Genomic DNA, 14,437 nt, shown 5'->3' on the forward strand with positions numbered 1-14,437 from the left:
GGCACATATTTCTTCTTTTTTTTATAACTTCAGGTTCTTTAGTAGGCGATACTTCGGGAGATCAGGAGACCTTTTAAATTCGTCGGCATCCTAAGCCAAACAAAGTATTCAGGATGAGAAAGACCAAAGCCGCTTACCCCATCTAACATACCTTAATATGTTACACAAATAGCCTGATAATATTAAAATTGTTACCAATAATGCAGTAATTAATAGGAGAAGTATAATTTGTTCATGATTTACACATACATATTGTAATTAGCTGCCCCCATGAACCATGGACCTTGCCGTTGGTGGGGAGACTTGCGTACCTGAGCGATACAGATGGCTGTACTGTAGGTGCAACCACAACGGAGGGGTATCTGTTGAGCGGCCAGACAAACGTGTTGTTCCTGAAGAGGGGCAGCAGCCTTTTCAGTAGTTGCAGGGGCAACAGTCTGGATGATTGATTGATATGGCCTTGCAACACCAACCAAAACGGCCTTGCTGTGCTGGTACTGCGAACGGCTGAAAGCAAGGGGAAACTACAGCCATAATTTTTCTCAAGGGCATGCAGCTTTACTGTATGGTTAAATGATGATGGCGTCCTCTTGGGTAAAATATTCTGGAGGTAAAATAGTCCCCCATTCGGATCTCCGGGCGGGGACTACTCAAGAGGACGTCATTATCAGGAGAAAGAAAACTGGGGTTCTACGGATTGGAGCATGGAATGTCAGATCCCTCAATCGAGCAGGTGGGTTAGAATATTTAAAAAGGGAAATGGATAGGTTGAAGTTAGATATAGTGGGAATTAGTGAAGTTCGGTGGCAGGAGGAACAAGACTTTTGGTCAGGGTAATACAGGGTTATAAGTACAAAATCAAAGAGGGGTAATGCAGGATTAGGTTTAATAAAGAATAAAAAAATAGGAGTCCAGGAAAGCTACTATCAACAGCATAGTGAACGCATTATTGTGGCCAAGATAGACACGAAGTCCATGCCTACTACATTAGTAGAAGTTTATCTGCCAACTAGCTCTGCAGATGATGAAGAAATTTATGAAATGTATGATGAGATAAAAGAAATTATTCAGGTAGTGAAGGGAGATGAAAATTTAATAGTCATGGGTGACAGGAATTCGAGAGTAGGAAAAGGGAGAGAAGGAAACATAGTAGGTGAATATGGATTGGGGGTAAGAAATGAAAGAGTAAGCCGCCTCGTAGACTTTTGCACAGAGTATAACTTTATCATAGCTGACACTTGTTTCAAGAATCATAAAAGAAGGTTGTATACGTGGAAGAATCCCGGAGATACTAAAAGGTATCACATAGATTATATAATGGTAAGACAGAGATTTAGGAACCAGGTTTTAAATTGTAAGACATTTCCAGGGGCAGGCATGGACTCTGACCACAATCTGTTGCTTATGAACTGTAGATTAAAACTGAAGAAACTGCAAAAATGTGGGAAATTAAGGAGATGGGACCTGGATAAACTGAAAGAACAAGAGGTTGTACAGAGTTTCAGGGAGAGCATAAGGCAACAATTGACAATAATGGGGGAAAGAATTGCAGTAGAAGAGGAATGGGTAGCTCTGAGGGATGAAGTAGTGAAGGCAGCAGAGGATCAAGTAGGTAAAAAGATGAGGGCTAGTAAAAATCCTTGGGTAGCAGAAGAAATATTGAATTTAATTGATGAAAAGAGAAGATGTAAAGATGCAGTAAATGAAGCAGGCAAAAAGGAATACAAACGTCTCAAAAATGAGATCGACAGGAAGTGCAAAATGGCTAAGCAGAGATGGCTAGAGGACAAATGTAAGGATGTAGAGGCTTATCTCACTAGGGGTAAGATAGATACTGCCAACAGGAAAATTAAAGAGACCTTTGGAGGAAAGAGAGCCACTTGTGTGAATATCAAGAGCGTTGATGGAAACCTAGTTCTAAGCAAAGAAGGGAAAGCAGAAAGGTGGAAGGAGTATATAGAGGGTCTATACAAGGGACAATATTATGGAAATGGAAGATGATGTAGATGAAGATGAAATGGGAGATACGATACTGTGTGAAGAGTTTGACAGAGCACTGAAAGACCTGAGTCAAAACAAGGCCCTGGGAGTAGACAACATTCCATTGGAACTACTGACGGCCTTGGGAGAGCCAGTCCTGACAAAACCCTACCATTTGGTGAGCAAGATGTACGAGACAGGAGAAATACACTCAGACTTCAAGAAGAATTTAATAATTCCAATCCCAAAGAAAGCAGGTGTTGACAGATGTGAAAATTACCAAACTATCAGTTTAATAAGTCACAGCTGCAAAATACTAACGCGAATTCTTTACAGATGAATGGAAAAACTGGTAGAAGCCGACCTCGGCGAATATCAGTTTGGATTCTGCAGAAATATTGGAACACGTGAGGCAATACTGACCCAATGACTTATCTAATTAAATAGATTAAGGAAAGGCAAAGCTACATTTCTAGCATTTGTAGACTTAAAGAAAGCTTTTGACAATGTTGACTGGAATACTCTCTTTCAAATTCTAAAGGTGGCAGGGGTAAAATACAGGGAGCGAAAGGCTATTTACAATTTGTACAGAAGCCAGATGGCAGTTATAAGAGTCGAGGGGCATGAAAGGGAAGCAGCGGTTGGGAAGGGAGTGAGACAGGGTTGTAGCCTCTCCCTGATGGTATTCAGTATGTATATTGAGCAAGCAGTGAAGGAAACAAAAGAAAAATTCGGAGTAATTATTAAAGTCCATGAAGAAGAAATAAAAATGTTGAGGTTCGCCGATGACATTGTAATTCTGTCAGAGACAGCAAAGGACTTGGAAGAGCAGTTGAACGGAATGGACAGTGTCTTGAAAGGAGGATATAAGATGAACATCAACAATAACAAAACGAGGATAATGGAATGTAGTTGAATTAAGTCGGGTGATGCTGAGGGAATTAGATTAGGAAATGAGACACTTAAAGTAGTAAAGGAGTTTTGCTATTTGGGGAGCAAAATAACTGATGATGGTCGAAGTAGAGAGGATATAAAATGTATACTGGCAATGGCAAGGAAAGCATTTCTGAAGAAGAGAAATTTGTTAACATCGAGTATAGATTTAAGTGTGAGGGAGTCATTTCTGAAAGTATTTGTGTGGAGTGTAGCCATGTATGGAAGTGAAACATGGACGATAAATAGTTTGGACAAGAAGAGAACTGAAGCTTTCGAAATGTGGTGCTGCAGAAGAATGCTGAAAATTAGATAGGTAGATCACATAACTAATGAGGAGGTATTGAATAGAATTGGGGAGAAGAGGAGTTTGTGGCAAAACTTGACAAGAAGAAGGGTTGGTAGGACATGTTCTGAGGCATCAAGGGATCACCAATTTAGCATTGGAGGGCAGCGTGAAGGGTAAAAATCGTAGAGGGAGACCAAGAAATGAATACACTAAGCAGATTCAGAAGGATGTAGGTTGCAGTAAGTACTGGGAGATGAAGAAGCTTGCACAGGATAGAGTAGCATGGAGAGCTGCATCAAACCAGTCTCAGGACAGAAGACAACAACAACAACAACAACAACATTTTAATTAGCAAGTATATAATAGTTAAATTACGCAATAATATTTTACTCAGATATAGTCCTAAGCCTCAATGTTTTAAATGTTTAAAAAAGTAAATATTTTCAACTTACTTTGTCATTTTTAAAGATGAATGTTCATCAGAGGGACAATAACTACTTCTACTGGATGTCTGGATGAATAATCTTCTTCAGAACTGTCCATTTCGGTCTTGGAATCTTCTATTTTGGTTATGTGTGCAAACAACCTCTTTTTTGCCAGCACAATTTTACTGTGGCTTTGGGTTGTATCACACACACAAAAAAGACTTCTTCCTCACTGTATGAGAACAAGTGTAAGACACTTAAAGTAGTAAAGGAGTTTTGCTATTTGCCATGTAGTGAGTCAAAGTTAAAATATTTTCGCGTTAGCTTCTTCTGTTGAATAGTTGTTGAACTAAGACAAAAAACATATTTTGAGAAAAGCTTGGCTTTGGACTGTATCGTTCTCCTCCCTTCGTTTCATTGTGGCATTTTCATTGGTGCTTGGAGTCTGATCAGGGTGCTCTACATACAGTCCATTTTCTGAAGACTGAAGGCAGATAGTACAGACTTTAAAGTTTAAAGACTATTTCAGTTTGTCGCTGCATTTCTCAAGTAGTTTACTCAATCTTGAAATATCACAACAACCATGACCCTTAACAAAATGATAGGAAGTTCATCATGAAGATGACTAATGAAGCTATAAGTAAGTGAGAATAATTTTTTTAAGCATTCAGGGAACCTTACAAGGGAGACAGCACCCGAGCAATGACGGAAAGTGTGCACAGCTGGCTAGTGGACGACAGAACCTGCTAGGGAGTCATTGCACGAGCCAACAAGTAAGCTTACAGCGAATCTTATTCCATGTGAGACAGGGTTGAGGCATAATCAACATATGGCTAAGTGACATCGTGAGGTTGCAAAAGGTATTGTTGATTTGTAAGGGAGATTAGGTTATATACATACATATGTGTACTAGGTATTTTATTGGCAGGAATATTCTTTTGAGCAGATGGGATTCAAGTGTACATCCATTGTATAAGTGATTGTGGGGTGTAGTTGGAAATGTCAAGAAATCTGGCTGAGATGTGAGTGGTTGTATGACCAGGTTACTTTGGTGCATTTTTGTGCTATTGACTTCCCTTGACGTGAGATTGCAACTCTCCCACCCCGCACACACACAGAATATGTCTGTTGAGAATTGTCTGAATTATTATTGTATAGTGATGAGTCAATAAATATCACAATCACTAAAATATTGTATACCATTTTAATTTCATGCCGCTGTGTTTCTATATGGTGACAGCAGAGGTCAGGTGTAAGATGGCCTACTGCAGCCAGTGCAAGACGACAGATGTAATATTGATGTGTACCCTAAGAGAACAGCATACAGTTGTGTGATTTTTTGTGGACCAAAGAAAGGGCAAGACAGAATTGCAAGCAATTTTTGTGAAGTCTGTGCTTGTTTGTTTGCCTCCAGAATACAAATGGGACAGCAAAGGCCTATCTATGTAGACACTCATGTTACAATGAAGAAGGTTGTGCTTTCTTAATGTTAGTCACTACCCATTGGAATGCATGATGAGCTACTGCTCTCTCTGACATTTTCCTCAATAACTTTGTTCCCTTTCAGTTTCACAACAGGTTCATCACTCTCAACCAAGGCCATGAGTGACCAGCCCTGCCTTTATAACTTTCCCTGCCACACCTATACCTCTTTCCAAAAGCAAAGACAGATTTTTCTGCTTTTACATGTACTTAGAATTTTGTGTTTTTGATTTTCCATTCTGGATTCTAACCAATTCAATTTTTTTTTTTTTTCAGGCTTCTATCCAAGAAGATTCTGAAAATGATTCTATCAGACAAGCAACTGTGCTGGTAACTATGTTATTATTTCTTCAAGATGCTCAAGAGTTTAATTCTTATTATCTCATTAAAAATATTCTTCCACATTTCCAACATTGCCTTCCTTACCCTGCATCCGATCCATTTTCATATGCCTCCCTTCTCCTTCCACTTAAGAAAGGACAAGTAGTAAGTAGGCCTACTACGGCAGACAAGGCAGACAATTTCCTGAACACTTTTTTAAAAAATTCTCTCTCTCTCTCTCTGTTTTTTTTTAATTTTTTTTATTTTATATATATTTTTTATTACAACTGTTCAGTTGAATTTTGTGAAGTCAATGGTAAATGTGTTTGTGAGTTTAATTTTTATTGCCTGATTGTGGTGATGTTACATTCCTCAAAGTGCCATGCTTGACCACATGTGTAATATAAAACTTAATGTGCCAGGAAAAGTAAAAAGTGCCAGGAAAAGTAATCACTGTTTTGTCCCGTACTTCATGGTGAACTTGTAGAAGTGGCATGTTAGTTGTGTTTTGTGCCCAAATGTCTTTGGGCTAAATGTGTTTTATGTCCATCTGCTGCCTACCTCAAAGAACTAATTATAACAATACTCTGTGTGGTACTGTAGCAGCCATTACTTTGTGAATCTCATGTTGTTCTGTTGTTTTGCTTGTTGCATCACTTTCTGCTAAAAACCAAGACAAGTGCAACAGGTAGTTATGCTCTTTTAACTTGTGGATAGTTCCTTATCTATTTATCCATTTGCAGAATCATCATCTAATGTTCTTTCACTTTTGGAACATTGACTGTTTTATAGATTATGTGTTTGTTGCCTTCATCATTCTTTTTCATTTTTGCAATGAATATTGTGCCTTTATTTTGAAATTTGGATTGTCATTTTTGCTCTGTACCACAAAGCTATTGCCCATGTACTTGTTTTCCTTTGCATCAGTAATGACATACAGTAGAACCTCGATTAACTGGCATTGTTGGGACTTAGGGTGGTCAGAATGCTAAAACGGGCAGTTAATCAGACGGGAATGAAACAAATCATTCACAGAGCTCAAAACAATGTAATAAATCAAAATTAAATAAAAAATTACATTTCTAATAAAGAGAAAGGAACACAGAAAATTTTAGACATGGAAAATGTATTTGAAAAGTGTAAAATGTTCTTTTGTTTCAATTTCTTAAATGTTGATTTTTGCAGCTGCATCACACCACTTCTTTGCTCACAATATATCCATAGCTGCAGCGGTTTTCTGTTGTTGCAAATAATTGAGGGTAGTTTCAAATGCTTCCTTTGCTGTACAGTGGCTGATCTTTTCATTGTATTCCTTTTCCTCATCATCTCATCATTTTCATATCCTTCATTGTTAACAGTAGCAATGTTGCCTTCTGCTAGCCATTCCTCTATGTCGGCAGGTCGGATATCAGAATCTGAAGAGTTTGCAAATCTGCAGTGTCTGACTCATTAGTTTCTGGAAGTTTGTGTTCCATGATTTTTGTAGAGTCTTTTTCTGAAGTTCTTCCTCAGCTTGGACAACTATGTAAATTGCATCTTTTATGTTCAGGCCTTTCATTACCTCAAAAAAGATCACAACCCTCTTGCATTTCCTGTAACAAAACACTTATGTATTCCTTCCTGTAATGTTGTTTTAACCACTCACTCACCCCCTGGTCCACTGGTTGGATTAATCAAGTCACACAGGGTGGGGCTGGAGGGAGGTGAGCAAAAACTTACCTTTTATGTCACCTAGTTGTTTTTCAGACTCAGAAGGGTGGCTTGAAAAGGGTGGTTTGGAGCAATGTCTAACAGTACACTTGCACAGGGAGGTAGGTTTTCTGACTTCAAGTAATTTTTAACATCTGGAGCAAATGCATCAAAAACTAATCTTTAAATAAATTTCCATTAACTGCTTTGAGCTTTGTAGTAAACAGAAAGTGCCGATATGTTTATGTTTTTGAAGGCTCTTTGTTTCTTACATTTGCCGATATCAAAAGAAATTTATGGTCACCACTTCTATTGCTACATGTTGCAATGGACACCCTGTATTGACTAGTTTCGTTCCTGTGGCCATTTCATTCTTTGAGGCAGAGGTTCTTTGAGGGAGCATTTTATAGTTCAGCCCCATCTCACCAATGTTGTATAATTGATCTACTATCTGTTTATTTTCTTAGACTATTTTTTCAAAATTTTCAGCAAACTCCCTATCTACAGCATCATCAGAAGAAAATTCTTCTTCTGAAATAGTAACCTGACACTGTGAAAATTTTTACACCAGTGAAGATTTTTCCACCAGTGAAGCCAGTCTTCACTTGCTTGGAATTTTTCTTCTTCACCCTCCCCCCCCTCCCTCCTGCCCTCACCCTGCACTGAAAAGCATTTTCTTTTATGATAGGGCCTAAACGTGTGGCCCCTTTTCATTTTCCCAGACAAAACCAAACCCACACTTTGTCATCCAAGAACTCAAGTTTTGGTTTTTCAATGTTTTTTGCAGTTTTTAAACCATTTTCACTGTCTACAGTTAATGAAAAACTTCAAGGTCTTTTCAGTTCTTTTTCCAGTCTTTAATGGTTGCCACTCCAACACCCATTTCAGAGGCTAATTTAGTAACTTACTAATGGTTGTCAAGTTTTTTGCAGAAAATGTAGTTTCTGTTCGATAGTACACACAACACATTTCTTTTTCGGATTTGTAGCATTTTTACACTTTCAGAATCCCTTACACAACTTAATAAACTGAATTAAGATACATTGCAACTTTAAAATTGAAAGGAATACAATAATAAACTTAAAAAGTGCACAGATAGAATAGAAGATTAAAGAGCACAATAAATCAAAAACTGCAGTCAGTCAGCTGAGCATGTGTGTGGAGCATGGCTCAGATGGACACCTGTTGTGACAGGAGTAAAATTGATCGATAACACTAGCATTCTCTGGTGCAGCACTCTTGACAGATGGTGAGACACAGGGGTGGATAATCCAAGAAATTAGTTAATCGAAGGTCAGATAATTCAGGTTCTGCTGTATTGTTGAATTCTTACTATTTCATTATTTATACACTCAGTAAGTACTGACAGTTCTTTCACTGTTTTCCACATTTGTGTACTGCAGGCCATCTGCACAGTATGTTGCAGATGGTCCCAGAGTACCATAGACATCCACCTCTTGTTTTAATTAATTGAGGAGGTGCCTGTGGAGAACAGTTGTTATTACTCTTCTGTATAAGGCTGACTTTCCTTAATGTTACTGTTACCTGCATTTTTAGAGATGTATTTTGGTGGAAGTAATCTATTTATTGATGTATGTATGGGTATGGTTTCTTTGGATTTTGAATCTCAGTGATGTAAAACACATTTCTTGTTTGTATCTCCCGCTGGAGTTATATGGGAATTTCATACTTGCTAAGCGAACCTGTAGTGAAACGACTTGATCTTTTTCAAGTATTTTCCCTCTCTTCCAAATATTTAATTTCGTAATATTAGTATTTGAGAATTGTTCAAATGAAGACTTTGTAAGTTGCCTCTTTTGCAGGCAATATATGTTTCCATAGCATTCTTCTGCAAACCTCTGTGTGCCAACTGGTACCTCTATGGCTAGGTTTATATATATTTGAGTATATCTGAGATTTATAATGCTAACATTTACATAACTATATCTTTAAGGAGAGACCTGGGGCCCAATCTCCCCCACGGTAAATCAACAGTGTTAATCACCCATTATCTCAGAGATTGTTGTGGATATAGATTTGAAATTGATATCATATGTTTACTAATAGTCTCTTTATTCTATTAATGTACAGTGGAAGGTTTTTTTTATCGATACAACAGGTTTTATAATTTTTGTGCTCAGTGCCTATATTTTTGTTAAAATTGTGTAATAAATGTACACAAATTTAACTCAGCTGAATGTATATTCATGATTGTAGATCCACAGCTTACTGGATTGTTGTGTGGGGTTTAAGTTTCATTGCAATAAGATGAATTGTTTCTGAGAAAATGCATTTGTAGTGAAAAATGTACAAACTGAAAGGACATTTAAACTTTTCATATGAAACTTCTTGCCTTTATTGTTACATGATGTTATTAAAAACACCCTGCTCCATGTTGTAGGACATCTTTACCACCAGTGCTATCAAGTAACAGCTGTCTTCTTTTTCTAGCCTTGTTGGTCATATTTTTTGCTGAAACCTCAGCTTTTTTCACTCTTGCCATATCCACTTTGTGAAGTTCTTCCACTGTATGCTTTCCCAAAATCACTCCCAGTTTTTAGAGTGCTCTCAATCTGCTGCTGCTTCCACTATTAAATGTAATTACAGTGTCTCAGGTTCCTAACTGTAGGGTTTTTATCCCAACAAATATACATTTTGGCAGACGAGTCCAAGGAAGATTATTGAATGATTTGTTGACATTTTGTGTTTTGCCATGCAAACGCCTTTTCAACAGATTTGGATGGGCTAGATCTCTGAATGTGGGCTTCAGGGCCTTCATTACTGCTTGAGGCACAGTGTTTTTATGCTAAAAATCTTCCAGAGATCCTTCAGCCTCAGATTTTCCATACTTGCACCATGTCTCAGGAGGAAGAGGACACAAACAATATACTGGGTTTTTATCAGTTGAAATTTTATGATAGTAGATAGCCCACACTGCTCTCACTATCTTGTGCAAATCATTGGAGTTTTCCCTGATTTGCCATAATAGTGCTGAAACTGATCTATTATCTTGTCTGTCAGTCTACCAGTGCCTTTTATTGTTCTACCGTCTGATATCTTCGCATTGCCGAGTTTTGTTTTTAGCTGTCTGAGATGTTCATGCCTCCGTTTTCTTTTTGACATGGCCTACACACTCAAATTTAGTTATGGGCTCACTATACAATTTGCTGCCAACTACTGCTTTGAAAAACTTGCTGTCTCCATCTCCCAAAGACTGGTGTCATGGTATCTGCGTAGTGTTTGTACTCTCTAGGTGGACCTGGCAAATTCATAATGCTGCACAATGTCTTCCCAGTGTACCTCAGTCCATACACTGATCTTACATTATTTGAATAAAGGTTCTTTTTGCATTTGATTGATTTAGAGTATTTGCAGCTCTGACAGAAAATACGTAGTTGACATACAATTCCTTTCCTTGTTGATTCATCCTCAGACAATGTTACTGCACCACCACGAAGGGAACGGCTCACTGTTTAACTTAGAACGTGAGCCATAAAGTTGACTTTCCCTTTTGAAGTGCAGAAGAGAGAGGGAATTGGCACTGCACTTGTTTTGTCACAGCTGTTGCTTATAGTGTCTTGTTATGTGCACAAACAAGCATTTTTAATATCAGCTACACATTTCTGGTAAAACCTGTTACCTTTGTTTTTTCACTTCGAATATTTTGCTTGGTTTTCTCATTTTCTTTCTGCAGAAATTCCTTCAATGTCTGCTTGCTGTACAAACTAAAAATACTAAATCGAAATACTTCATGCTATTCAAACAAAGAACTGTGAGAACAAAACCTTACATAGATCAGGCTGTCCACAACAAAATGACAAAAATAACAGTCTTCTGGAATCATCAGTTTTGGAAATATGCCCATTGAATTGAGTCAGTGTAACTCATGAGGAGGCAAATTGACAATGCTGATAAACAATAAAAAGGCGACAATACCGGCAAGGTAATGTTTCCTCCCAGTAAATAATATATCAAAATGTTCAGTGGATTCCTTAGATTTTAATGGAAAAAAATCAATTCTTTTTTTTCCATGTCTTGTGTTAAGTAAACTATATTTTTTTAGAAAGATTTTTAATGTTAAATTCAGTTTCTCAAATATTGTAATTGTCATCATCCATCTGACATATGCTACTGCATTAAGTTCCTTTATAGATTTTTCCAGGCATTGTGGCCCTCAGCAGAATGGGTGGGTGTTACTTCTGCATATTTCTTCAATGTCGTATACACATGACCCTTACATTGTCATTCCAGCATCAAACAAAGAAATTCCGTGGTCCGTATACCATCTACTCGTTGGGTCACATATCCCACTTGCTTCCACTTAAATTTCAATACAGTTATTATTACATCTTCCATTCCAGCCTGTTCTCTGTTTCATTTGCTTGCACTCTTGTCCATCCCAGTAATACCCATCGTGACTCTTTTAGTACTTGCTGAGCAAACCCCAGTTTATGAATAGCTTTTGTACAGAAAGTACGTGTCACATTACCATAAATCAAAACTAGTAAGACATACCAACTGTAAACCTTCCGTTTCATAATTGAAAACTTAATCAGAAAACTCCGCTTAGTTTATCAAAAGCACTCCTGGACAATTCAGATCTTCAGTTTTTATCTCTGATCCAGCACTTTCAGCCATTGTCTTCAGATGCTGTAGATACAAAATCTCACCAACTGGTTTCATGGTTTGAATGTTAATTATTATTTTTATTTTAGATGTGTTAATTATACATTATTTTAACCTTAATGGAAGTGATTTTCAGGCTTGCTTCTGAAATCCCTTTATTAAGTTCTTCCACACATTGTCAAATTTGATTTGCACAAAGAGCAAATTATACAATACCATCATTAAAATGAATGTTGCTGAAGTATGATCCATTGACATTTTTTCCTCCTTTGTTTTCACAATTTAAACATCTTGTAACTTCCTCTGAAGCTGCTGAGGCAGTTTTAGTGTTGTGGATCTCCATGTGCAACTCTACTTTCAATTATGAATTTCTCACTATGCTGACAAAGTCTGATGAAAGCTGTAGCAGTGATGTTTGTACTACTCGTGTACTAACATGGATGGTTCAGTACCTCTTTTCTCACCGGCTGTTTGTACAGATTTTGTTGAAATCAAGTCAACAATTTAGCAAATTTTGGGAATACCCAGAAAGCAGTAATTAATACTCATTGATCCATTCTGTGGTTTCATTCATGACTTGCAAATGATCCACTGTGCTGTATCTGCTTTGACACGCAGCTAGTTCATGTGCTTGATCAAAAACTAATGTTTCTTTTTCTTATGTGGTTGTTGATAATTTAGTGAAAACACACACACACACACACACACACACACACACACACACACACACACACAGATATACTATCAGAGACATTTCCAAATAACAACCATTTAATAATTTCTGCTCTGATGTCTTCTTTGCAACTGCATCATCTTTTGTTGTTTGCCCAAGCGCCCTGGTAACTGCCCTTTTTGTCTATTTTTATGCAATCTTAATTTCCCAAGATGCTGAACTTGTTGCTTCATTTAATCTGTAGTATTTCCCCACTCTTAAATGATTTTCACAGTCTACTTTTTTGATTTAGTTTTTCATGAGATTCTTTCTTTATAGACCAAACAATGGAAAATCCAGGATGGAAAGCAACAATATCAGAGAAGGAAAGTTGCTACTCACCATATAGCGGAAATGCTGAAATGTGTGTGTGTGTGTGTGTGTGTGTGTGTGTGTGTGTGTGTGTGTCTACTGCTGACAAAGGCCTTAATGGCCAAAAGCTATAATTGTGTGAATCTTTTTTTGTTGTGCCTATCGCAACTCAGCATCTCTGCTCTATGGTGATCTGCTATCTCTTTCTTTATGGATTTATATATATCTGTAATCTTTATATTGTCAGTCTTTGATCACTTGAAAATTGAAAGTAGGATGTTATGCAGGCCTTCCATTGCCCTAAAGCACCAACTGAGGATTGAACACCGAACTTTCATATTTGCAGTTTGACTCTTACCGACTTATTCATTATCGTTATTACTATGTATTTCTTCAAGAAATTACTAACTTTGCGAGTAGGATTTATTTTAGTCCTTGTTAAGCCCAAAAAATCTGAAGTAATATGCATTGGTTACTATATAACTACCAAGTTACATACATAGTGATTGTGTGTGCCTAATCTGCTATGAGTACTGCCTTTCACTTGGTAGTACACTACCTATTTTTTTTCTATGTCATCAAAAATTCAATGTGAAATGGTCTCTCTCTCTCTCTTTTCCAAACTATTGTTGGGGTAGTCATAGTCATTAGTTTGAACACTGCAGTGGTATGCTAGGCATGGTTCTATTGAAAATTGTATGCCCTTGCTTTCCTTCATCTTTTAAAATATGTACTCCTCAGGTTATAAGAGAACTTACAATTTAACTTGGAAACTGAAACACAGTGAAACTTGATAATATATTTCAAACCTGTAAACAGCCTGTAAACAAATCTTTTACTTTTTTGCAAGAAAGAAAAAGAAAAAATGTGAGTTTTGAGAATGAATATCCTGACAAACTTTTCTTTGTAGTCAAATGAAATAATTCCTCTGTAGAAAAAAAGAAGAGAGAAGAAAAAAGAAATCACTAAATAACGTGTGCCGTCCATATTATGCTTTACAGAATTTTAAAGTAGCAAGTGAATGTGATTTAAATGAATTATTCATTCACATTGCTTTATGAAATAGTTAATGGTAATTATGAAAAACAGTATTGTAACTATTATAAATAGTGTTGACAGAGAGAAAACAAACTGCATGTTCCTAAAATTACATTGTCCATTTTTATTATATTTGCAGATTATTATAAAATGTGCACAAATGTGTATTTTGATATATATTTTACGTTATAATTTTGTATTTAATTTACACTGACATCACGATGATGTATTTTATATTTTTGATGTAACCCAGTATTTTTCCATAGTTAATTTGAATAAATTTTGAAGAAACCAAATGGTGCATTATTCCCTTTCTGAAGTCTAAGATTAAAATAGCCATTTATTGTGACAATACGTTTAGCTCTTGATTTGTTTCTGCAATGTTGATGGAATCAGTTGAGAATATTAATTTTTAAATATGTTCCAGTAGTCTACTCACGACACAATTGCCAAGTCTTTGTGTTTCTTGTGAGACATTTCTTGAAGTAGAGACAGAAACATCTACATCCATTTGAGTATTATACACTCTCCTCCACACATTTATATTACCTCACCCCTAACTGCTGTTCTCAATGCCATAAATTAGAAATTAGTTCTGAATTGCCACACAGTTTGAATATACAAGCTCCA

At 36.9% G+C, this 14,437-nt stretch overlaps 1 protein-coding gene across 1 annotated transcript in view; it reads left to right on the top strand.

The window, feature by feature from the left end:
• LOC126353776 (protein fuzzy) overlaps positions 1 to 14,099 on the top strand; it is a 142,154-nt gene extending 128,055 nt beyond the window's left edge. Inside the window, exon 8 of the mRNA XM_050002857.1 lies at positions 5,386 to 14,099. Coding sequence (XP_049858814.1) covers positions 5,386 to 5,443 — 58 coding nt within the window. The 3' untranslated portion in view covers positions 5,444 to 14,099. The remainder of the gene's footprint in view (positions 1 to 5,385) is intronic.
• Positions 14,100 to 14,437: the final 338 nt, after the last annotated feature.

The sequence above is a fragment of the Schistocerca gregaria genome, chromosome 3, assembly GCF_023897955.1.
Source record: "Schistocerca gregaria isolate iqSchGreg1 chromosome 3, iqSchGreg1.2, whole genome shotgun sequence".
NCBI lineage: Eukaryota > Metazoa > Arthropoda > Insecta > Orthoptera > Acrididae > Schistocerca > Schistocerca gregaria.